A 24753-nucleotide genomic window follows, 5' to 3' on the forward strand; every position below is an offset into this window, starting at 1 on the left:
GTCCAACACTGACACTTTTATTTTAGCTCGTGGATTGGAATGTAATGGATCTTTTCGATAATATCCTATCTACACGAATCCTTTTACACCATTCACAAAATGCTAGTCTATATTTTAAGAGAACTGTTATACAATAGCTCCACACTCAATATATTATTTTTTTTGAAATTTAAAATAAAAGAGGGTAAAATAGTAAATTCACATTTTTTAATAGTGTAAAAAAATGTGAGGTTACTGTGTATATTTTCTCATATTTTAAAGAGTAATTTATACCATTCGTTATATTTATTTTATAATAAATATAATTTTAATATAATTAATAACTTTTTGACGAAAGTATTTATTCAATAATTATAGTTTGCTCCGCACACTGTGAGACATCACCAAATAAAATTGCTACACGTGCCATATAAGAGGATTATGCACCCACGCTATTCATGTAGTATTAAATATCTAATATTTTATATATTTTAAAAACCAAATAATGTTAGATATAGTCATTTTTATATATTTTTTATATACTTTATTGATATAATTAGTTATATTAAATTTTTTAATACATAATTAATTATATTAATAAAATATAAAAAAATACATAAAAATAACTACACATAATTATTTTTTTTAAAAAAAATATCTAATCATTTAGATCTAATTACTTACCTTTTTCTTATATTTTACAAATAAGAATTCGATAGAAAAGTATATAAATATCTCCGTATCGAGCGCCAATTTCTAGGTGATGTTGGCCGGCAATGATCCGCTATCCAACTTCATCAATTGTCAACCATAGACCCTTTAACGACTATCATGGGCTCCGAGCATTGATATTTTCTTGGAGTTCTTTCAAGTAACATGTACGACTGTTCATCCAGATTTTAGATCGGGAATTTAAGTATGTCTGGTCTGAAATTCGAATTTTAAATTCAGGTTGGATTTCAGCTCAGATATACTCAATTTTAAACTTAGGCTGAAACTCGGGTTAATTTAAATTTCTTAAACCCGAAAATCTGGGTATCGGATTATACCTAAATTTTTATTTTTTTTAAATAAAATTTTTTGAAGCATACTTTTTAAAAATAAAAACTTATTGTTTTTTCTTCAAACATCGCATCTAATTTTAATAAAAATTCATATTTATACAAAAATGTTGCAAAGCATAATTTTCCTATATTTATTTTAAAAATTAAAAAAATGTATTGAAAATCATACTTTTTTATAAACGCCTATATTATGTGAAAAGCTTTTCTAGATCATTAAAAAGCATAATACTAACATTTTCTAGAATAATTAAAATATATAAAAATAAAAAACTAAAATGCATGCAAGCCACTACATATTATATTATTTTATTATTTAGACATTACATTACAAAATATAAAATTACAATATATGAATTATAAAATCATTAGCATGATCTTCTATTAATGATTTAATTTTACATTAAGTAGAAATTTCAAGTGATCTGATTGAAAGAGAGCCTGCAAAAAATAAAAGTTTTGTACAAACATGTTACAACATAATCTTTTTTTTAGTAAGTAAACATGTTACAACATAATCTTCTCTCATGTATCATATAAATGCAGCCTGAATGTCGTATACAAAAAACAAACAAGATGCTCTACTTCAAGAGAACTTCTACTTAATGCTTACTAAAAGTGAACTTCTCCAGAAAATTCTATTTGAATTCATGTATGCTATGATGTTCATGTAAACTAATTCTAGACTTCAACTATAATGCATTATATTTAGATCAACTGAAAAATATCTAAGATAAAATGAGCTTGGTTATTAGAATAAAAGATTTGTTGCATACTTCCAAAAATGTGGTTCTCCAACCTGTAAGATCACCCAACAAATGAAATCAATCAACTTGTATGATTACCCAATAAATATTTTGTTTGGTTGGCTTTGTCATGAAGTGAGCATTCTATCTAGTTTGTGCTCTGCCAATCATCCCCTTGGGGGCAACCTAAACATTCCCAAACTCCATTAACAAACATTTTATGATTATGGCTTTTAATGACCCCTGAACTAACATTTTGTTAGTCATTTCTGGTGGAACATGCCGTGAATGTTAATTTTGGAGGCTATGCCATTATTTTATGAACCAAAATCTCAAGGTTAAGTGGACAATAGAGAGCATTAGAAAAGTAGACAAATTCAATCTAATAGAAAATATTCTTATGCCATCATTTATCGTTGTATGAAAAATTTAATAGAAATAAATACATTTTTCGAATCTTTGAATTTTTGGGTTTCTATGTTGTATCCTAATTCATAAAGATTGATTTCCAAATGTTATCTCAAGATATAAGGCCTTAATTGGTATGCTTCATCCAATCTAAGACTCAAATTCTCTATGGATATATAGAGCACATGATATGAGGTCAAATCCTTCTAAAAATGAAAATTATAGTTTCATCCAATCTAAGACTCGAATCCTTCAAACAAATAGAGAACAAACCCAAAATCAACAAACAGAGATCAAATATTTCAAAAAAAAAAAAAAAACAAATAGAGAACAAAGAAATAGAGAGAAGAAAACTTGCCCGGGGATGAAGACGACGGATCTAACCCATAAATAAAAAGAAGAAGCAGACCTTAGATCCATAGCACTAAAATACTCCTCAAATCTTTTACCGCAATGCACTGATTAAAACAAACCCAAAATCAACAAATAGAGAAGAAAACATACCCAAGGATGAAGTCGATGGCACGAGGATGAATATGAATATACATCAACTTTTTTGAGACCCTCTTGCAAATCTGGAAAAAGAAAAAAGTATACACCAACTTAGCTGAAAGGCCGGCGACGCGACATATCATGGTCACGAAAGAGAGACAACGGCAGCTAGGGTTTCGCCTATGTGTGTGAGAGGGCGAGAGAGAGAGGGAGATGGATGGATACAAATGCGAGAATAGAGAGAGAGATGGTCCATGGATTGTGGATTGGAGAGTTAAAGACTTAGAAGGAATGAAGATGCTAGAGAGATAAAGGCGGCTAGAAAGTTGTGTTAGGATTACGTCTGGCCTTTTCTAATTATACCAACCCGAGGCGGTACCAAGTGTTCATACAGAACCTGGGTTTCATATCCATGTTCGGACTGGATGAAACCAGTTATTAGAATGTGGGTACCAGCCCAGGTCAAATTCGGGCCGAAAACCACAATCGGAACCCAGTAATGGGGTTTTGGGCCCAAGCTGGTTTTTATCCAGCTTGAATAAATAGGCCTAGGAACATGGGCTTAGAGCATTGATCTCATTATCGGTTATTTCATTTATGTCTCAGCATTGAATTAATTGCAATAGATAGCATGATTTTCATTGTAATCTTGATTTTAATCAAACCCATTTGTCAAAAGGCCGTGGTTGATTGGCATTTCTCCGGTCTCTAAAATAAAGATATGGAATTCAAAATTCTCCTCTTCAAATGTATCAAAAAATTAGACTCATTTTAATTCGAAAAGCATTTAATCTCATCACATTTCATCATTATAATTTTATTAAATTCTCACATAAAATATAATAAATAATTCATTTTTTTAAAATCTTAATTCAATTTTTTTTATTAAATTTCAAACCAATAATAATATTAAAAAATAATATTATAACAATATTTTATTTAACTTTAATTTTAATATAAGACCATCTAATTTCAATCTCTGAATCCAAACCAACTCTTAATTAATTCTCCAAAATTTTGAAATATATAATAAAAACTTATTGATAGAGTAGAGCAGACGCGTTATCTATTTGTTTTTACAGATGAATTGAGATTAAAGTTGAAAGTTGAATAAAATATTATTAGAATATATTTTTTAATATTATTTTTGTTTTGAATTTAGAAAAGTTGAATTGTTTATTTTATTTTGTATGAAAATTTTAAAAAGTTGTAATAATGAGATGAATTGAAATGATTGGTGAAAATAAACAAAGCAAGAAAATATTATATCTGTTTCTAAGTTAAAATGAGTATTGCTGTATGAGAATAACTTCTCGCCGGCTAAACTGATCTCTCCCAAATAATGGCATCCAATAAAGATATGTCACATAGATACCACATCTTAACAACAATGTGACCGCACTACATGGAGACAAAGTTGTCACTCTTTTGTCGAGCGAAACCTCTCTCTCTCTCTCTCTCTCTCTCTCTCTCTCTCTCTCTCTCTCTCTCTCTCACACACACACACACACACACAACCATGAGAAATCAGCCTCACCAAAAAAGCTAAAATCTGGGATTGCAATTTTAGTCTATTCAAGTGGCTATTTGTATGTTTATTGTGAGGTAGGGTTCTGATGTACGAAGAAAGCCCAGTAACTTGAATGAGCTAAAGAAAGTTTAAATAGCTGAAGAGATGACTGAGGCTTGTGTGGTTCTCCTTATAAGGGAAAAAAATTGAAGGTGGGATGGATGATTGTTGTGAAAAATGATGACAATTAATTGAAAAATATGGAACGAGAAAACAATCACACACAACATAAGATTTACGTGGTCCGGCAAATTGCCTACGCCCACGGGAGCTGCAGAGGATTTTATTATTGAGGAATATCACACTACAATGATGGATCAATCACTGTACGTCCACAGTGTTTCTACAGTCCGGCCATATGATATAATAATCATATATATAGTCAAATGGCGGAAAAAAACCCTAGAGCTGTGTAAAATGCATGTTCGCTTGAGCGGCATGTCGAGTGCGCGTCGAGCAAACTTCCTTCCCGCATCTGCTCGAGCTCACTGTCTAGCTGACATCGAGCGTTCAACTCTACTTGACTTCGCTCGAGCGGCCAATGCCTCCGCTCGAGCAAAACTTCCTTCCGCCTCCGTTCGAGCTCACTGTCGAGTTAACATCGAGCGTTCGAATCTGTCTGATTTCGCTCGAGCAACCAATGCCTCCGCTCGAGCGGTGTGGACTAGACTCCACAGTACTCAACAATTCTCCCACTTGGAGACTGGTATACTCGCTGTATCGCCATCTTCCTCAAACATGATATCCTCCACCTTTGCAACTCACTGTCCTTGTCTTCATGCTAGAAGACCAACTGAAGTTGCGCACAACTTCAGTTTCTCAAGTGTAACACCCTTTGTCAACATATCAGCAGAGTTCTTGCTTCCACAAATCTTCTCAAGTAGCAATTGTCTGTCATCTAACAATGATCGTATAAAGTGATATCTAATCTGAATGTACTTAGTCCTGGAATGAAATGTTGGATTCTTGGCAAGGAATATGGCACTTTGACTATCACTGTAGAGAGTCCTTTCTGATTCTTTTTATCCAATTCCTCCAAGAAGCCCTGTAGCCATATCATCTCCTTTGCAGCCTCTGACACTGCAATATACTTAGCTTCTATAGTAGACAAAGAAATTGTTTTCTGTAGATTAGAACCTCATGATAGTGCAGTACCACCAAGTGTATAAACAAAGCCCGTGGTACTCTTTCTGCTATTAATATCTCCAGCTAGATCAGCATCAACATAGCCTTGCACCTCCAAGCTCTCTCCAGAGAAACACAAACAGGTTTCTGAGAAGCCCTTTAGGTACCTCAAAATCCATTTCACTGCTTCCCAATGTTGCTTTCCTAGGTTACTCATGTATCTACTCACAACTCTCACTGCATGGACAATATCCCGTCTTGTGCAAACCATAGCATACACAAGTGAACCAATAGTTGAGGCATAAGGAACCTTACTCATGTAATCTTATTCCTCCTCTGACTCAGGTGACTGATTCTTGCTGAGTCTGAAGTGACTGCCCAAGGGTGTGCCAACTGGTTTGGCCTTGTCCATATTGAACCTGCTGATTACCTTTTTCACATACTCAGCCTGTGAGAGTCTCAACGTACCTCTGACTCTATCTCTGACAATTCTCATGCCAAAGATTTGCTTTACAGTTCTCAAATCCTTCATTGCAAAGTGCTCTGACATCTGCTTCTTCAGATTATTGATCTCATCAATACTAGCCCCTGCAATAAGCATGTCATCCACATACAACATCAGAATAATATAAGAATTGTCAAAATACCTGATATAGCAATAATGATCTGCCTGACATCTAATGTACCCTGCACTGTGCATGAAGTTATCAAATTTCTTGTACAACTGTCTAAGAGCTTGTTTCAGGCCATACAAGCTCTTCTTCAATCTGCAAACTGAACATTCATTTCCCTGTACCATAAACCCCTCAGGTTGGTGCATGTAGATGTCTTCTTCAAGGTCTCTATGAAGAAAAGCTGTCTTCACATCTAACTTCTCAAGAAATAAATCTTCAGTAGCAACCATAGCCAGTACCATCCTGATAGTTGTGATCTTCACCACAGGAGAAAAGATCTTAGAGTAATCAATACCCTACTTTTGCTGAAAGCCTTTTACAATAAATCTGGCCTTGCACCTCTTACTGCCATCATGCTCAGTTTTCACCCGGTACACCCACTTGTTGTGTAATACCTTCTTCCCTGATTGAAGTTCTGTCAACTCCCATGTCTGATTCCCTAACAGGGAATCCATCTCATCTTTCATGGCCAGCTCCCAGTTGCTAGAATTTTCATCTTGCAAGGTTTCTTCGTAACTCTGCGGTTCTCCACCATCTGTTAACAGAATGTAATTCAAAGTAGGTGAGAAACGTTGTGGAGGATGTATAGTCCTAACTTACTTGCGAACTGCAACTGTAGGAGTGGACAGTTCTAAAACTTCCTGCGGAATAATAGGAATGGGTGCACTGGACCCACTCTCCCCATCACTCACATCTCTACACTGCACTGTGACCTCTGGTAGGTCATCCAGTCTTACAAACTCGGACTCCTAAGGAGCTACTACGAAATCTGTACTAGACTTATCCTTGTACATAATTTTCTCATTGAAAATCACATTCCTGCTTCTTAGGATCTTCCGACTCTGATCATCCCAGAAACGATAGCCAAATGCCTCGTCTCCATAGCCAATGAAATAACATTTCTTTGACTTAGCCTCAAGTTTACTACGAGCATCAGAATCAATAAGCACATAAGAAAGACAACCAAAAGTTTTAAGGTGAGAAAATTTGACTTGTTTCCCGCTCCAAACCTCCTCAGGCAGTCCACAATCCAATGGAACTGATGGCCCTCTGTTTATCAAGTAAGCAGCAGTGCTGACTGCATCTGTCCAGAAAGTGGGTGGTAGTCCAGCGTACAACCTCATGCTTCTAACATGCTCATTAATGGTTCTGTTTATACGCTCAGGAACTTCATTTTGCTGTGGTGTCCCAGGAATGGTCTTCTCCATTCTGATACCCAAAGCTGCACAATATTCCTTGAACCCACCATCGACATACTCACCACTATTATCAGACCTCAAACATTTCAGTTTTAAGCCTGTCTCTGTCTCAACCATGATTTTCCAAATTTTGAACACATTAAATACATCAGATTTATGATTCAAAAAATAAACTCATACCTTCCTACTATGGTCATCAATGAACATGACATAGTAGCGAGAACCTCCAAGAGATGCCACTAGGGAAGGACCCTACACATCTATGTGCACAAGATCCAGTCTTCCTGTCTTAAGCGTCCTACCACTTTTCAAAAAGCTGACCTTCTTTTCTTTCCCCATAACACAACTCTCACACATATTGAGATCAACTGACTTCAGTTCTGGTAGCTTGCCTCTAGACAGAAGTTCTTTCATACCCTTCTGACTCATATGGCTAAGCTTGTAATGCCACAAATCTACTGTACTCTCTGCAACGGTAGTAGCAATAGTGTCAATGAAACCAGTAGTCATATATAGTGTACCAGTTTTCTTACCCTGAGCCAGTACCAATGCCCCTTTTGTGACCTTCCAGGTGCTATCTGAGAACACCATTGAATGACCACACTCATCGAGCTGCCTAACAGAAATGAGGTTCTTCTTTAACTCAGGAATGTGTCTGACCTTTTGCAAGGTCCATTTTTTCTTGCCAGGGAGTATAATATCAATGTCTCCCATCCCCACTACGTTCAAAGCCTCTCCATCAGCCAAATACACATTTTCAAAATCACCTGCAATATAGTTCCGCATTAGCTCCCGGTGGGAAGATGTATGGAAGGAAGCTCCTGAATCCAGTATCCAGTCATCAACTGGACTATGAACTGCAAGCAATAGTGCATCATGTACTTCTTCAGTTACCACATTAGCACTATCATTCTCGATCTTTTTAGGGTTTTTGCAGTTCTTCTTTATGTGGTCAGCTTTGCCACAATTCCAGCAAGTTGCCTGCTGACCAGGCCTCGACTTGCTCTTGTCCCTGTACTTTGATTTTGATCTTCCTCTGTTTGAGTTCCTGTCTTGTGATCTCCCTCGAGAATCAATATTTAAAGCTGAATTCAAACCCGAGGTCTCGCTTGAATCTTTTCTGCGCACCTTCTCAACCAAAATCAAATCACGAATATCATCATATTTCAATTTAGATTTACCAACAGAATTACTAAAAGCCATTCTCATGGCTTCCCAACTATTTGGCAGTGAAGCCAATAGTATTAGTGCACGTATCTCATCATCAAATTCAATTTCAACAGACGACAATTAATTTGTGATAGTATTAAAATCATTCAGATGTTGTGCAACAGACGTACCTTCTGCCATCTTCAAATTGAATAACTTTTTCATCAAATGTACCTTGTTATTTGCTGGTGGCTTTTCATACATACCTGACAAAGCCGCCATGAGATCCGCATTCGTCTTCTCCTTGATGACGTTGTGTGCAACGGATCTCAACAGGGTTAATCGAATAACCCCCAGAACTTGTCGATCCAACATGTTCCAATTAGCATCATCCATATTTTCCGGTTGCTTTACCAATAGTGGAAGATGAAGTTTCTTCCCATAGAGGTAGTCCTCTATTTGCATCTTCCAGTATCTAAAATCCGTGCCATCAGACTTCTCGATCTCCGATGCCTTCAATTCATCTCCAGCCATCATTTTTTCTCATACCTGAACCTTGACTCTTGATACCAATTGTTGTGAAAAAAAATGACAATAAATTGAAAAATATGGAACGAGAAAACAATCACACACGACACAAGATTTACGTGGTTCGGCAAATTGCCTACGTCTATAGGAGCTGCAGATGATTTTATTATTGAGGAATATCACACTACAATGATGGATCAATCACTGTACGTCCACAGTGTTTCTACAATCTGGCCATATGATATAATAATCATATATATAGTCAAACGGCGGAAAAAACCCTAGAGTTGTGTAAAATGCATGTTCGCTCGAACGGCGTGTCGAGCACGCGTCGAGTGAACTTCCTTCCTACATCCGCTCGAGCTCACTGTCGAGCTGACATCAAGCGTTCAACTCTGCTTGACTTCACTCGAGCGGCCAATGCCTCCGCTCGAGTGAAACTTCCTTCCGCCTCCGCTCGAGCTCACTGTCGAGCTAACATCGAGCGTTCGAATCTGTCTGACTTCGCTCGAGCGGCCAGTGCCTCTGTTCGAACAGTGTGGACCAAACTCCACAGTACTCAACATGGTGCATGGAAGATGACGGAGCACTGGGAAAAAGCTGTAATTTACACGAATCAACCTCAAATTTTTGGAATTTTTTGGGGTACGGTTTGTTAGTTATTAATTTTTAGGAGATTGGATGAATTGAGTTTTTGATGAATTTAGAAATTATCTGAATTTTAGATTAGAGATTTTTACTTTGCTCTGCTTTCATCGAAACTAATTGGCGAAGAATTTGGGTCCTCGGTGCTAAGCTTATTAATGGATACAAAAGTATACTATTGGTGCTACAGACCCTACAAAGGTTCAGGATCACTGTGTTAATGGAGACGAGGAAAGTAAGTCCAATTCACCATTGCTGCCTCGGCGAGGTAGGGAATCGAGGAAGTCGGAGAAGACGTGGCGTCATGGTTTTTGATAATTTGAAGGGATCTCTGAGGTGCGACTGCCTGAACGGGTGCACCAGTTTGGAGCTCTTGCATCGATATGAAGGTCATGCGGCGTGGGTAGAGTGGATGAGCAGTTTGTGTCTTCATAAGAAAATAGACAATACAGTTTCTTTAGTTTTGATTTTACTTTCCTATAATACGGCTCATGTGACTTTTATGAAAATTGCTTATGTGTCATAAGTTTATTTGTGGCCATTATACGCATGAGAACTGAGCTTCCGTTCCAAAGAGTTTCTGTTACTGTATTTCAATAATTTGGATTTAACTGGGGAGTATCGACTTTATCCTAATTAAGCCTAAAACTAGATTATCAACCATGCTTCTGTTTAACGGCGTTGATCTTGTCTTCGGCCCTACTTGCACCAAACTAGTATTTACGCACCCACTTTTTTTAGATCTTTTCTTTTTTTTTTTTTTAAAAAAAAGAGTAAAAAGAACAATGGAACTTTCAAGGAAACTGCCACAGACGGCCAGGGGAGACGGGCAGACGGCTACGGCACAACTCAAAAAATAAGAATTGTCGTCCTGGTTGTCTTCGTGCGCAGAAGTCCTTGAAAAAACACACATACAGGGAAAAAGGTGTTGGACGAGAAAATCTGGATCTGGGGGCTATAGCTATTAGCCGTTGTACTTGTCCACGTTGCTTGAGAAACTCTTGTTTTCTTGGCTATCAATAGTCAATACTGCTTTGTTCTCTCTGCGCTTTAAACTATTGAGGCGGAGAATCGACTAGCGTGAATCCCTCCATGTATCTGTATCTATTATTTGCTTATTTGTCCTCCCCTCTTTGAAGGGTTTTTCTGTAGTGTTAGAAAAGCTTAGCTTTTTCGTTATTGTTTGTTCATTTGATTTGCAGCTGAGCCGACATCCCAGATCAGATGACCAAAGCTAGCAAGGTTAGTTTGTTTCGTTTTGTTATAGCAGATCCGAGAGATACTAGTTTCAAGTACAGAATTATAGTGGGTTTGTGGGTATCTTTTAGTTTAATGTTATTTTCTTTATAGTGAGGGATCTTCTGTTGTCGGTGGAAGCTATGGTTTTCTTCCCTATAACTTGTACGATCTTGAAAGTTTTGGTTTGTGGATGAGTGGTAAGAAATTTTGGAAGTGTTATCTAGACCCCGCGAGCAAAAAGCACTTTCAAGAGCCAAATGTTGAAATTCCTAATCAAATATGATCTAGATCCTTTTAAAAAAAAATTTATGGGTAAGAGATTTAGGAAAACTTCCACTATAAAGTTTTACTTTTTCTTTTTTACTTACAAAAAAGTTTTTTGTTTGTTTTGGTCTTTCATTTATCGCTAATGTTATGGTCGGTCGTGTAGTATCAACTGCGCTAGACGTTCCTTGCCTTGGTTTCGAGGAAACTACATCGAGCAGGCGACGCCTTCTATGAGAATGGAACAATTGTAGTAGTAGAAAATGGACTATAAGTTACAAATTGTCGGCACAAAACCTCAACTTGAAGTAAGTTCCAACCTTAATTATCATTTTTTCTTCACGAGGAGTGAAACGTTACCCTGCATCCTTTCATGTTTTAACAACATTCTTCTTTATCATTCCACGCATTCACCTACTGTCGTTGAAATTGTAAGCGTGGTTTTGCATTTTATTTTGTTTTTGGGGATTAACAGATGGGATCACTAGACGGTAAATCAACCCATGAGTTTGAGGAGGAGAGTCTTTTTAGAGCGGAAATAGATTCTCAGAAGTTGCAACCTATGCATACAGCTGAGAGTGGATCGTGTTCTGGAGGTTTGCCAGCTGGTATGAGTATGATATCAAGGAATCTTATGTATAGGAGCATAAGGACTGTTGTTTTCTCCAGTAAACTCAACTTGCTGATTCCTTTTGGGCCACTAGCAATTCTTGCTGAGAAACTGACCGGCCATCGAGTAAGCTGTAGCTCTCCCTGCCTTGAATGATTTGTATTGTTGTTTAAAAATTTCTGTTCATTATGTTCTGGTGGATTAATTTTATATTACTTAAAAAAAAACGTTCTGGTGGATTACAGGGTTGGGTCTTCTTTCTGAGCTTATTGGGTATAATACCTTTGGCTGAGCGTTTAGGCTATGCTACAGAGTAAAAGTTTCTGTCTATCTCTTATTTATTTATTTATCTATTTTGAATAATACAAATTGGTAAGTAGTAGCTAATGTGATGGTTTTCATTCTGATTTAGGCAGCTGGCTTTTTACACTGGACCTACAGGTAAATTTTGTTTTATCTGAATTTAAATTAGTAAAATCTTGTCTTTTATCTTTGGATCCATTTTGGTTTATTACCTTAGAACTTACAAATGGCATGTCATATTTCTGCAATGGTATGCTCCCAGAGTCTTGCTTGCACCAATTTGACTTCATCATACATATTGGGATTGGGTTCTGTGGATTAGGTCATATTTAAAAATATTCCTTATTTTAATTTTTAACTAATTTTTATCTAAATTTTTTCTTTTCTTTTCTGTTCTGGCTCGGCTGTTCCCCCTAGCTGAGCCATTCTCTTTTATGATATTGAGCTGGATAAAACCAGTTAAAAGAAAATCTATTCGTCGAACAAAAACCGGAGAGATAGTTCAAGAGAATATTGGAATTTAAACCAAAAAAATAGATTTAACTCGATGGTATGAATATCGATTATGTTATGCATCTTGATCGAGAGATCCAGAGATGAACTTGGTTTATTGTTGGTCTGCCACAATCTTGAAAATTTATAATTTTTGCATTTGTTATACCTTGTTAGTTTCCCTTGTATTATACTCATTTGAAGGATTGGAGGGGTGTGCCTAAAACACGATGCTGGCATAATTTGTGTCATGCATATTGCTCTTTTCATCTTAAGGTTGGAGATCAGTTTTGCATCTGGATTCTGTTTTTGATATAATGAATTGGAATGTGCAGTTGGTGGCCTTTTAAATGCTACATTTGGAAATGCAACAGAACTTATTATATCAATCTATGCACTTAGAAGTGGACTGATACGTGTTGTTCAGCTGTCATTATTGGGCTCAATTCTATCAAACATGTTGCTGGTGCTTGGATGTGCATTCTTTTGTGGTGGGCTTGTTTTTTATAAGAAGGAACAGCAGTTTAATAAGGTGGACATAGTAGCAGCTTTTGCTGGCATTTTGTTTTCTATTTTCGTTTGTTGCCTACTCTCTTGGTCCTAAGCTGATTTACATTGCCATGCAGGCAACTGCTGTTGTAAGCTCCGGATTGCTGTTGATGGCAGTCATGGGCCTGCTTTTTCCAGCTGTTCTTCATTATACACACACTGAGGTTCATTTTGGAAAGTCAGAGTTGGCTCTTTCAAGATTTAGCAGTTGCATCATGCTTGTGGCATATGCTGCGTACCTTTTTTTCCAGCTAAAGAGTCAAAATAATCTATATTCCCCAATCAATGAGGTTTGTTTTGTTTTCTATCATACACTAATGTATTTGTCAAATAGCTAGAAATGTCCGTATCTGGATCTTTTAGTACCATGTGTGTGTATGATATAATATTCTAAGGATTCACTGTTTCCTTACTGTCAATTACTTCAAACCTCTAAGGCCATGTTTGGTTAACTGAGTTTTTAAAAAAATTTCAAAAATATTTTTCAACCACGTTCTAAACATTGTTGGATCTGAAAAAAAAAAGTTTTCTATTTCAACTTTTCATCCAATCATTTGCGAAGAGTAAAAACATCAAAACCTAAACAATTTTTACAAAAACCAAAACAAAGACTAGCCTAAAAATTATATTCTAACAACTTTTTAGTTTTGCTTATCTGCTTTTACATATATTATAAAAGGATTTATTCAAATTTTCCTATCTATTTTCACTAAACCCATTAAACAACACGTATAAAAGAATTCAAAAATATTCTAAAAGATTTTAACCAAACATACCCTAAATATTCTTGATCTGGAAAGTTACATTCTTTAAATTTCCTGGTCTCTTTACCAATCCAAAAAATAAAAAATAAAAAAATTCTGGGTCAAATAGCTTTAGGCTAAGTGATATTGTTATGACTGTCAGTTTAAACTTGTCTTATTTGCATCTTTATTTGTGTATTCTGTGTATCATTGACTCGCTATGACTTTACTACTCTGACTTCTTTTATTTGTATTCATTATTTTATTTTATTGTAACGGTTTAGCTTGTATTGTTCAATTAATTGATTTATAGTGTGGTATATGTTATCAACTTAGGAAGGGAGTCAAAATGAAGAGGGACCAGATGAAGATGAAGCTCCAGAGATCTCTAAATGGGAATCAGTAATTTGGCTTTTTATTATGACTGCTTCTATCTCAGTCATATCTGAGTATTTAGTTCGTGCAATAGAGGTAATATTTCCATGTTCACGCTCTCCCTTTCCATGATGCATTGATTATCATTGTTTTTGAAGGATGAATCCGTTTCTTTTATTTTTGATAAGTAAGAATTTATTAATATCCATAGGCGTAACTGAGCACACTAGGTGTATACAAGAGAGAAAACCTAGCCCATAATAGGATGAATCTGTTTCTTAAAGAATATATGTCATATGCATATATATATATAATATTTGGTTTTTTGTATACATGTAGGACCCCTCACAATTAAATTCTTGAAGCAGACATGTCATTTTAGTGCACAATTTATATGTTTATATGCCTTCTTGGTATGTATTGCTACCTTGGTTGGGGCATTGACTCATTGTTGGTATGGAAGTCAAATGGTCAAAACCTCGACAAATGCAGCATTTATTAGAGTTTTGGATGATTTAGATGGGATTGTTGAGAAGCCATTTCACTAATTCGAGCACCATTCCAACCCAACCACCCCCCCCCCCCCCCCCCCCCCCTCTCCAAACAAAAAAAAAACCACCCCCCAAAAAAAAAAGAAGGAAGAAAGGAAAAAAAACCCTTCTTTCATTTTCTTAGCTGTCTCTACTCTTTGTTGTTGCTTATTTTAAGCATTTTCTATGCCTTTTCAGATTAAAAGTGATGTGATTTCCAGGTTTTTCTGTTGGATAGGTTACATATATAAGATTTTAATAGAATGAAAATTTAAATGTCATTTTTCTATAACTTTATTTCGTTGGTCTGCTTGTCTTTGATTTTGTAGGGAGCATCCGTTGCATGGAATATTTCAGTTGTTTTTATTAGTGTTATTTTGCTCCCGATTGTGGGGAATGCTGCAGAGCATGCAAGTGCTATTATGTTTGCCACGAAAAACAAACTTGTAAGCTTTTGGACATTTTCTTTAACAAATTTTTGTTACAATGAATTGCAATAATTTGAGTTTCTTTGCAGGATATTTCTTTAGGAGTGGCAATAGGATCTTCAACACAGATATCCATGTTTGGGGTGTGTACTGCCTTTTGTTTTAATATCTATTCTCCAATTTATACCTTCTAAAAGAAGGTTTTGCCAAAAGTAAATTAGTATGGTGTATGGGCCGCCTTTACTCTGCCTTGACAAAAGAATCAATATAACAGTTGTTTCAAGCTGTACTGAGGCCGGGCTTTTTTATTTTTTAGGTAAATATAAATTTTAATGAAAGGAAAAAATAGTTGTGGCCCAAATACACATGAGGTATACAATGAGAACACCTAATTACTACTTAGGACTAGAAATGGATTCAAGAAAGTCATGAACAGCTCTGTTGAGAACAGTGATAGATGCCCATAAATACAAGGTGTTAAAAGAAAACTATCTTGAGCTCATCCAAGGAATGTTCCCGGTGAGGCCAGTCAGTACTTGTCCAAAAAACAAAGTGAGGCCAGTCAGTACTTGTCCAAAAAACAAAGTGAGGCCAGTCATCTACCAGGGTTTGGGATTGGGATGTTCCACACTTTTAGTGTTGCATCTCTAAGAGAGTGAGGGAGAAGTGCGAAGCAAAGTGACTTAAGGAGTGAGGGAACTAGCAAGCTGGGGCCCAAAGCTGTTCCTACAGAGTCAATAAAAGCATAGGGCGAGATAGCATCTGGTCTAGCTCTCATATAGAGCAAGCATGGCTTTATCACCCCCCACGCGGGGGGTGGGGGGGTGCTGTATGTATTTTCTTTTATGTTTGGATGCTTCGTTCACCAAGGAGTCACTTTTGCATCCATGACTCTGCTTGTTAGTATTGTCTTGTTGAATATTTTATATTCAGATCAATATCAATTAAAATCATCACTATTTTGCTGCAGATTCCTTTTTGTGTGGTGGTTGGTTGGATTATGGGGCAACCCATGGATTTAAACTTTCAACTTTTCGAGACAGCAACACTTTTTATAACCGTCTTAGTAGTTGCCTTCATGCTGCAGGTTAGTACTTCACTGAGTAAGGAAACCATATATGCAATCTTTATGACAAGATTCTGTTGTGAGAGAAGAAACTGTCTGTATGATAGGGACCAACAAGTCCCTGCTATATTTTATAATATGGACCAATAGTTACAAGATAAATAGTTCTTGAGTGGACTAGATATGAGGATGCTGGAAGTGATCTTGATACGAAGTGCAGGACCCACCAGAAGTGATTCTGAAGCTGCAATTTGAGACATCGACGTGTTTTTACCATTGGTTGTTGCCAGAGGTCATTAAAAACGAAGGATAAAACTGGATCTGGGAACCATTTATGTTGGAGCAGCACATGGCGGTGCGTGGGCTCATGTGCAGAGCAAAATGGTTGTGGCAGAGGCTGGGGTGAGAGATTGGCTTGTGGGGAGTTACATGAAGCAGCACACGGTCATCAGTAATGGTCAGAGGTGGGCAGAACTAGAAAATGATGAGGGAAAAAAATGGAAAGAAACAATAAAAAGGGAAAAAGGGCTGGGGATGTGATGGTGGGGGAATGGAGGAGACCTGGAGGATGACTTCCCCGCCCACTGGAGGGGAGGGCTGATGGAGAGCTGGGGGAAAATGAGTTTGATTGGAGTTGAAGATTTGTAAAATAATATAAAGCATATTTGAAAGTCAATAGCTAACTCTAGTCCAACTCTTTATGAGTCAATTGTGTTTTGAACAAGTTTGTGCTACCAATTTTTTCTTAATTTTGTGGATTGCATTGTCGTAATGGTTATTAATTTTTGGTAATTTTAGATACATATTCATAGATGGTTGCCTGCGTTTTGTTTTGTTTGCAGGAAGGAACCTCAAATTACTTCAAAGGACTGATGCTTATTCTATGCTATCTGATAGTAGCTGCAAGTTTTTTTGTACATGTAGATCCTTCTCCAGATGCTGATAATGAACCGAGAACGTAGTCAGGGAAGCGCCATTGGATTGATGAGGCATTCTCCAAAAGTTTTGGGCCCAATTGGCTTGGCTGTGTATATATTTCCCATGTCAACTGTTTCCACATACTCCTGCTTTTTAGTGAATTCAATCAACCCCTATTATGTTCTTTTCGGATCAGCTACGGCTTGGATGTCTGTCAAGCGTTTTGCTTAGATTCCATTCCAAGAAACAAGTGTTGTACTTCAGAAAAATCAAGATATAATTTTCTTTATAAAATAAGGAGTACCTTGGGTTTTAGTTATCAAGGGCCGTCGCCTCCAATCCAACAAAATTGACTTGGTGCGGTGCCTAACGTGTATTTATTGATCATATGACTGTCTTAGTCTCGGCCTTTTTTCTTGAGTTTAGTTTCTTTCTCTTTCACTCCTGTTCTGCCCTGCCCTTCCCTTCCCTTCCCTTCCCTTCCCTTTCAATCTCTCTCAAATGAGGCCAAGCAACCTCTAGGGACCGATCAAATATGGTTTTACCTTTTCAGGAGCCGATCGATCGAAACTACGTGTTCCTCAACAACCTGTTTTTCTTTTAATCAGACTGTAATTCTTCTTTTGTAACGCTTTAAACACAAGCTCTTTTATTTTTTTCATAAACACAAGCTCTTTACGTAGCAATACATATATTTCAAGACCTTTTTATAAATAAAAATTAATTAATTAATTAACTATAATGGAACAATGTTTCTTTACTCTGTTGCAAGGCTCTAAAAATAAAGACCAATCCAAGTTGAAGTAGATGAATTGAACCGTTTTGTAGAGCTATGAAATAGTGACTAGATATAAGACTAGTGCTAGGATAAGTAAGGACCAACACTCGGTTTCCTCAATTATTTCTAACATATGCAAAATCTTGAAGTGGTGTTTTTAACATACTTCCAGCATTAATTGTCAATGGATTTTGGTAAACCAATAGCAATAAGCAGGCTTTTATACCTTACACCGCCCCTTTTTGACATATGTTCAAAAGAGGCCTACTCTTTTCAAGATTAAAATTGAAGGGGATTCTCTTTGAATAATGAAGTCCAAATCTTGATAGGTTTCTTCCAGCCTCCACCAAACTTTCAACTCCATGCTTTTAAAGAGGCGCATAAGTAAGACTTTCTATTTCTAATTCAATATATTTATGGTAGGAATGACAATTTCAAGAGCTGTTGCGTGGTTGAATACAACATATCCGTTAAACGCCAAATGACATCCAACATGTAACTTTCAGTCCTTTTGGATCCGAAGTTTTCCAAGTGATTGATAAGAAACCCGGGGCCCTGCCCTTCTTTTTCATTACATTCATTTACATACACTAAAACAGCCTGTTTTTTAATAGGTTCGTATTTGCCTGCCTGGTTATTCCGGGGAATTAACTACCATACCAGGGGGGAGGGAGGGATCAACTCCATAATCTTTTTTCAGGGAAGGAAGAGAAATGGCTGCTGGAGAAGAAGAAGATCATCATCACCAATCGCCCTTACTGAGGAGCTCCGATGAAACGGAGGAGGAGCCTCTCAAAAGAACTGGTAATTTAACTTTCTACTCACCTTCGCTCTCATATACTTTCTCGGTATATTTTCCATAGAAAACGTTGCAAGACGTGGACAATTCTTCATCCTCTGATTCGCCACTTTTGCCCATGCGTTTCCTTCTCAAAAGCATAAACAAGTGAACAACATCCTTCCTTTTCTCCTTGTCTATCTTCTTCTTCTTCTTCTTCTTCTTCTTTTTTTTTTTTTTTTTTTTTTTTGGTGTTTTTTTGGGGGGGTACCACCAATTTTTTTTTTTTTTTGGGGGTGGGGGTTGGTGGGGTACCACCAAAATTGTAGTGGTAAGTTCACATATTGATTCAGCAATGCATTATACAGATGGGTAATTTACTATTTGCAAGAGCGATGATTACAGCAACCAACCAGTCCAAACCGCTCTGCTTTAGATACAACTGCAGATCGACTTGGTTTAGTAACATGTGCTATATATTCTATACTTGTTAGTAGCTTTGAGCATTTTACTTTTGACACAGTAGCCTCACTAATTCACCATTGTTATTTGATCCAATTATGAAAAAGTTAAAAGAGTGCTTGCATTAAAATTTCGAAGCTCTTACTTTATCTGCGTCTGATATTTTTGAGTTGGTAATTTCTACGTCAAGGAAGCGCATGGAGTGCAGTTGCACATATCATAACAGGAGTGATAGGGGCAGGCGTTCTGTCTCTGGCATGGAGCGTGGCGCAGCTGGGGTGGATTTTAGGGCCGCTTCTCATCCTAGTCTTTGCAGGCATCACCCTCGTTTCCACAAGCCTTCTGTGTGACTGCTATAGATACCCTGATCCTGAACGTGGCCCTTCTAGAGTTCGCTCCTATATGGATGCTGTAAAGTTGCATTTAGGTGAGAGATTCAATCCCCTCAACCCCACCCTTTTTATTTTTATATATTAAAAGAAAAAAATCAACGTCACTTCTCAACCATCATTCTATTTTATCAACGTACTGTCTCATAGGTAGGTAGCTATATATGCTTGAGGTTTTAAATAAATATCTTCTTCTTTTTTTGTCGATCGATACATGTAGATAAAAGAAGAAGTGGGCATGAATCCCAAAAACAAATAACCACTAAAATCAGGCATTTAATTTTGTTATAAAATTTGATGGTCGATTATCTCTGGGATTAATTAGAAGCCATGTACCCGATACACTGAAAGTCTAAAATGGTCAGAGTGGGATGAGGGGGAAAAGGTCTAGGAGTGTGTGCTCAAGGTCAAAGGTTGTATAATCGAAGCAGAAAAAATGGGAAAAAAACAACATTTGAGTGTATAAATGATAAAAATAGTACAAATAAAAGGGCGCAGGCACATCTCTTGTTATTAAGTGTATAAACAATTTATGGCAGATGAATTAGGATGGGAATTACTAATTGGATTGTATGTATTCGAACCAAGACGCTATCTTTATTAGATTTCTGCTCAAATTGTATTTCTTCTTCTGTAAACCAAAAGAAAAGCATGAAGCATGCCAATTAGACAATGAGACATAAAGGGAGCCCTTCTTTTAAAGTTTTCTTAATATCTTTCCGTTTTTTGGGTCCCGTCTTCTTCTTTTTCTTCTATTAAAAAAAGTGGTGATTTCAGGAGAGAAGATACACAAAGTTTGTGGAATAGTTGTGCAGGAGAGCTTATATGGGAATGGAATTGCCTATACCATCACTGCAGCTAGCAGCATCAGGTATTCTTGTTTAATAATAATATATGTGATGATTTCGGAATAGAGTTTATAAGTTCCTACTCTGAATCCACGCTTCACTTTCATTTGATTGAATAAATTAAATATCAAAGTTGACCTTTAGATAATTGAGAAGAGTGATTGCAAAAATCTCGTGAATAATGCTTATCTCAAAAAGCTACCGATGTGGTGATCGATGACGCTAGGGCCAATATTATCCCATCACCAAGTTGCATTTACTTGATGTTGTGCCTAACCCCATACTCACCCTCACAGCTACCTACCTACCGTACCTACCTCGTAAGATAGCTGATATACCCTTGGGCCATAGTATTTTATCGGTCCAAGGCAATACAAGTTTACGGGTCTTGGCCCAATTCAATGGTAGGCCCACCACTGGACGTTTCAAACCAAAACGACGATAAGATTGTAATTTGCCATGGAAGTGATTTCCAAGAGATTAGCGGGTCCCTACTAATTTCCGTGTTGTCGGACGGCAGGGCCACGTGCGTGTGAGTAGAAAAATGGAAAGGGCAGGGCAATTTGGCAGTATTATTATTAGAAATTAAGCCCTATGTATGGTTGTATTTACTCATGAATCTGATGATGGTTGGGGTTGGGGACCTTGGTCGGAAGTTTGAAGATTCCTGATACCAAAGTCGAAAAAGGTTTTGAAATTGCGTATGATGTGAATAAAGGCCATGTTGAGAAAAGAAGCACACCACAGCATTGGTGACTAGTGCTATTGGAATCTGTATCTGCTGAGAGAGGTCGCGTATCAAACAAACTTCCTACTAGAAAAAGGAATTACCTTTTGCCATTCACCAGAAAAAGAAAAAGAAATTAGGGGCAATATTTATGCAATCAAGTCAAATGTTAGATATATATGAAGACTAATTAACCACCCATCCCACTCACCATGGTCCCAAAAGGCGAAGTCATACTACTATTCGATTCAAAATAAAGTTTAGCCAAAGTAATAAAGGAGGAAGTGAAAATGCCATGATGAACACGACAGCCATTTCCTCTATTATTGTTTCGTATCTAAATGAAACGTCATGGATTGGATTAATGGTGCTGACAAGATTATAATTGCAAAAGCCTTCTAACTCTAATATTATACAGATCTAACCTCCCGGATCTATATATATATATATATATACCAGACCAATGACATTCGCACACAGGAACAATTTAAAGCTTCTGTAAAAGTGAAGAAGAAGTTGCATTTCCCATTTTACTACTGTGCCTGTGTGGGTAGCTGTCACTTAGTTCAACTGACGAACACTCTCATGTTAAAGAAGCCTTCGCTAAATGCCAGTCATGGTCACCATATAATGAAGGCCACGGCTATAAATGGATTACAGGGAGATGTATAGAAACATCAAACTTTAGCTGTCACAAGCATGGTATTTAATTTTAATAGCATGGCTGTATGTGTGTCACGGTGTTTCGTATCTTAGGCCTTCTAATATTGGGGGTATGGCATAGTGTATGCCGTATGGTGCCTTAGGCTTTTTGTATTGGGTATACAGTTAGCAGAGTGCAGGGCCTTGTTTTGAGTTGAAAATAAACAAACATGGCTGTCCAACAATCTTGCCCCGTAGCCAATGGTTCCTGGGATGATGATGGGCGTCCAAAAAGAACCGGTAAAACAACTTTTTACTGTACTATCCACTAGTTCTTTTAATTCAGTTCCGATTCAGTCTTGAAATCAGTGCCTGTTGGGAACTAAACCAGGAACCTTGTGGAGTTGCGTCGCTCATATCATTACTGCTGTTATCGGCTCTGGAGTTCTGTCTTTGGCATGGAGTACTTCACAGTTGGGATGGATAGCAGGGCCAGTTTCTTTGCTTTGGTTTGCGATTGTCACCTATATTTCTGCCTTTCTCCTTGCCGATTGTTACAGGTCTCCCGACCCCATAACCGGAACTCGAAACTACACATATATGGACGCTGTTAGAGTGAATCTTGGTAGTATATACGTCAACTCCTTTTCTTCTGTCAGAAGTTTTATATGATCTTCAACTTCAGGATAGCCTTTAGTATGTTTTATGTACTTTCTGATTTGATCTAGTGGAAGTTCAGGAAGAACACATACGTGGTTTTGTGGTTTGCTTCAATACTTGAGCTTGTATGGGACTGGTGTTGCTTATGTAATTACTACAGCAACCAGTATGAGGTACTATAGACAGCTGCGATTAGAGGATAGTAGAATTTTGTGTATTTGCTTTTTGCCTCTGCGCATCTTTATCTATCTTTTGGAAATGCACCAGAAAGTTTATATTATATTATATTATACAGTTCTTTCTTTTTTTTCCCCCTCCCCTCCACAAGTCATGCTTGCCATCTTATCTACTCCCCCATCTTCTCTCCCTTTCTACTTGACTCAAGTTGGCAAAGCTCATTCATTGTATTTCTCGTACCTTTTTTTTCTCAGTTTTTGTTGCTATATTAATGCAGAGCAATTCAGAAATCAAACTGTTATCACAAAGAAGGGCATCAGGCTTCATGTGCATATGGGGATAATTTATATATGCTGCTCTTTGGGCTTGTTCAGATCATCATGTCGCAGATTCCAGATTTCCACAACATGAAATGGCTCTCCGTCGTTGCTGCAATCATGTCCTTTTCCTACTCTTTCATTGGATTTGCACTTGGGTTTGCAAAAGTAATAGGTACATCCTTGAATTCGCCTGTTTTTTTTCTCCCATTTTGCAGACCTCCTACTTTACAACAAACACAAACTCTCTCTTTCACTTACAGCCCTATACAATTGAAAGAAAAGTTGTCTCATTCACTGGAAGCTGTTGTACTCCACCCGGTTGTGAAGACAACGTAAGAAAATAAAATAAATATATAAAATGTAAAGTCTATATTGTTCAATTTTTTCTTGTCACTCCAAACTTGCAAAAACGGTAAACGAGCTCGTGCGACTAATTTTCGGGTTTCAGATCATTTGGCAGCCAAACGGAGGGTCATAGAAATGTTTGGTTGATATATGAGGAAAGCCTGTTGCCTTTGGCCATTTAAGGGTTAAAACTGATCTTGTGATTGCAATTGCAGAAAATGGCAAGATAATGGGGAGCATTACCGGAGTCCCAGCTGCTAATGTTGCTGACAAATTATGGTTAGCCTTCCAAGCACTCGGGGACATTGCTTTTGCCTATCCATACTCGATTATTGTAATTGAGATACAGGTATATGGATTACAATCTTTAGAAAAACCAATTTATATATTTAAGATGAAAAATAAATAAAAAAATTAATTAAATAAATATGGTGTCTAAAATGTAACTACGATATTTTGTGAAACGAATTAGGATACTTTGAAGTCCCCTCCTCCAGAAAATCAGACCATGAAAAAGGCCTCAGTGACTGCCATCTTTGTCACAACCTTCTTCTACCTCTGCTGTGGCTGCTTTGGATATGCTGCCTTCGGGAATGACACGCCAGGAAACCTATTGACCGGATTTGGTTTCTATGAACCTTATTGGCTTATTGATTTTGCTAATGCTTGCATTGTCCTCCATTTGGTAGGAGGATATCAGGTACTCCCTACTTGTATGTTAAATTTCTCACTGACCTTGATCTGTTTCTGCTTTCTGCTCTTTAGACTTTCACTATCAAGAGGTAATAATATGCCTAATGGAACAAGCATTTATTTTTTCCAAAAGAACAACTTTCTGGAACAATAGTGAAATCCGATGCATTCTTGATTGAATCTATATATTCATTTATCACCTGTTTTCTCTCTCAGATTTATTGCCAGCCAGTATTTGCATTTGTTGAGAGATGGGCGATGAAGAAATATCCCAACAGTAGCTTTGTAAATAATTTCTACACCTTCAAACTCCCTTTGTTGCCGGGTTTTCAGTGGAATCTTCTCAGGCTATGTTTCCGAACTGCATATGTTATCTCAACCACTGCACTTGCAATGCTATTCCCTTACTTCAACCAGGTGTTGGGACTATTAGGGGCCCTGAACTTCTGGCCTTTGGCCATATATTTCCCTGTGGAAATGTACTTCGTACAAAAGAAAATAGGAGCTTGGACCAGGCAATGGATTGTACTTAGGATATTTAGCTTTGTTTGTTTTCTCGTGACTGTTGTGGGTTTTATCGGATCGCTTGAAGGACTGATAAGCGCCAAATTGAGCTGAGGGATTCATGTTCTTCATAATTTAGCACTTGGGAGAAAGAAAGTTTGAAATGAATGCTACAAATTACAATACGGCCTCTACCGTCTTCAACCTTCTCTTCGCAAATCATCTTATCATTTTCAATTCTCAATTTCGAATGATAACTTCAATCTAGAAGCTTTACCAATCATCTTCTATCTTACCTGTTGTGCTTAAGTGTAACTTGCTTCTTGGGAAGATCTAA

The 24753-nt window shown here is 37.2% G+C and overlaps 2 protein-coding genes across 6 annotated transcripts; both read left to right on the forward strand.

Annotated features, from left to right (window-relative positions):
• Nucleotides 1-10332: 10332 nt before the first annotated feature.
• Nucleotides 10333-17412, forward strand: LOC122280497 (vacuolar cation/proton exchanger 2-like). 4 transcript variants are annotated; one of them, XM_043091412.1, is made up of 13 exons: nucleotides 10335-10676; nucleotides 10779-10818; nucleotides 11246-11387; nucleotides 11555-11815; nucleotides 11935-12002; nucleotides 12102-12130; nucleotides 12820-13016; nucleotides 13111-13323; nucleotides 14113-14247; nucleotides 15011-15127; nucleotides 15199-15252; nucleotides 16080-16196; nucleotides 17018-17412. In XM_043091412.1, the coding sequence occupies exons 3-13, from the start codon at nucleotides 11343-11345 to the stop codon at nucleotides 17135-17137; spliced, it is 1356 nt and encodes a 451-aa protein (XP_042947346.1). In that variant the 5' UTR covers nucleotides 10335-10676; nucleotides 10779-10818; nucleotides 11246-11342; the 3' UTR covers nucleotides 17138-17412. The 4 variants fall into 4 exon arrangements, with proteins under 4 accessions (XP_042947348.1, XP_042947347.1, XP_042947346.1 ...); XM_043091411.1 differs by having other exon boundaries at nucleotides 10335-10670; XM_043091414.1 differs by lacking the exon at nucleotides 16080-16196 and having other exon boundaries at nucleotides 10333-10670.
• A 901-nt stretch (nucleotides 17413-18313) lies between these two features.
• On the forward strand, nucleotides 18314-24606 carry LOC122280496 (probable amino acid permease 7). 2 transcript variants are annotated; one of them, XM_043091409.1, is made up of 8 exons: nucleotides 18314-18366; nucleotides 18486-18675; nucleotides 19302-19538; nucleotides 20278-20371; nucleotides 22832-23046; nucleotides 23435-23568; nucleotides 23692-23919; nucleotides 24129-24606. In XM_043091409.1, exons 2-8 carry the CDS (start codon nucleotides 18585-18587, stop codon nucleotides 24528-24530), a joined length of 1401 nt encoding a protein of 466 aa, XP_042947343.1. In that variant the 5' UTR covers nucleotides 18314-18366; nucleotides 18486-18584; the 3' UTR covers nucleotides 24531-24606. The 2 variants fall into 2 exon arrangements, with proteins under 2 accessions (XP_042947343.1, XP_042947344.1); XM_043091410.1 differs by lacking the exons at nucleotides 18314-18366; nucleotides 18486-18675; nucleotides 19302-19538; nucleotides 20278-20371 and adding exons at nucleotides 20403-22017; nucleotides 22109-22342; nucleotides 22457-22550.
• Nucleotides 24607-24753: the final 147 nt, after the last annotated feature.

Source organism: Carya illinoinensis, chromosome 11, assembly GCF_018687715.1.
Source record: "Carya illinoinensis cultivar Pawnee chromosome 11, C.illinoinensisPawnee_v1, whole genome shotgun sequence".
Lineage (NCBI taxonomy): Eukaryota > Viridiplantae > Streptophyta > Magnoliopsida > Fagales > Juglandaceae > Carya > Carya illinoinensis.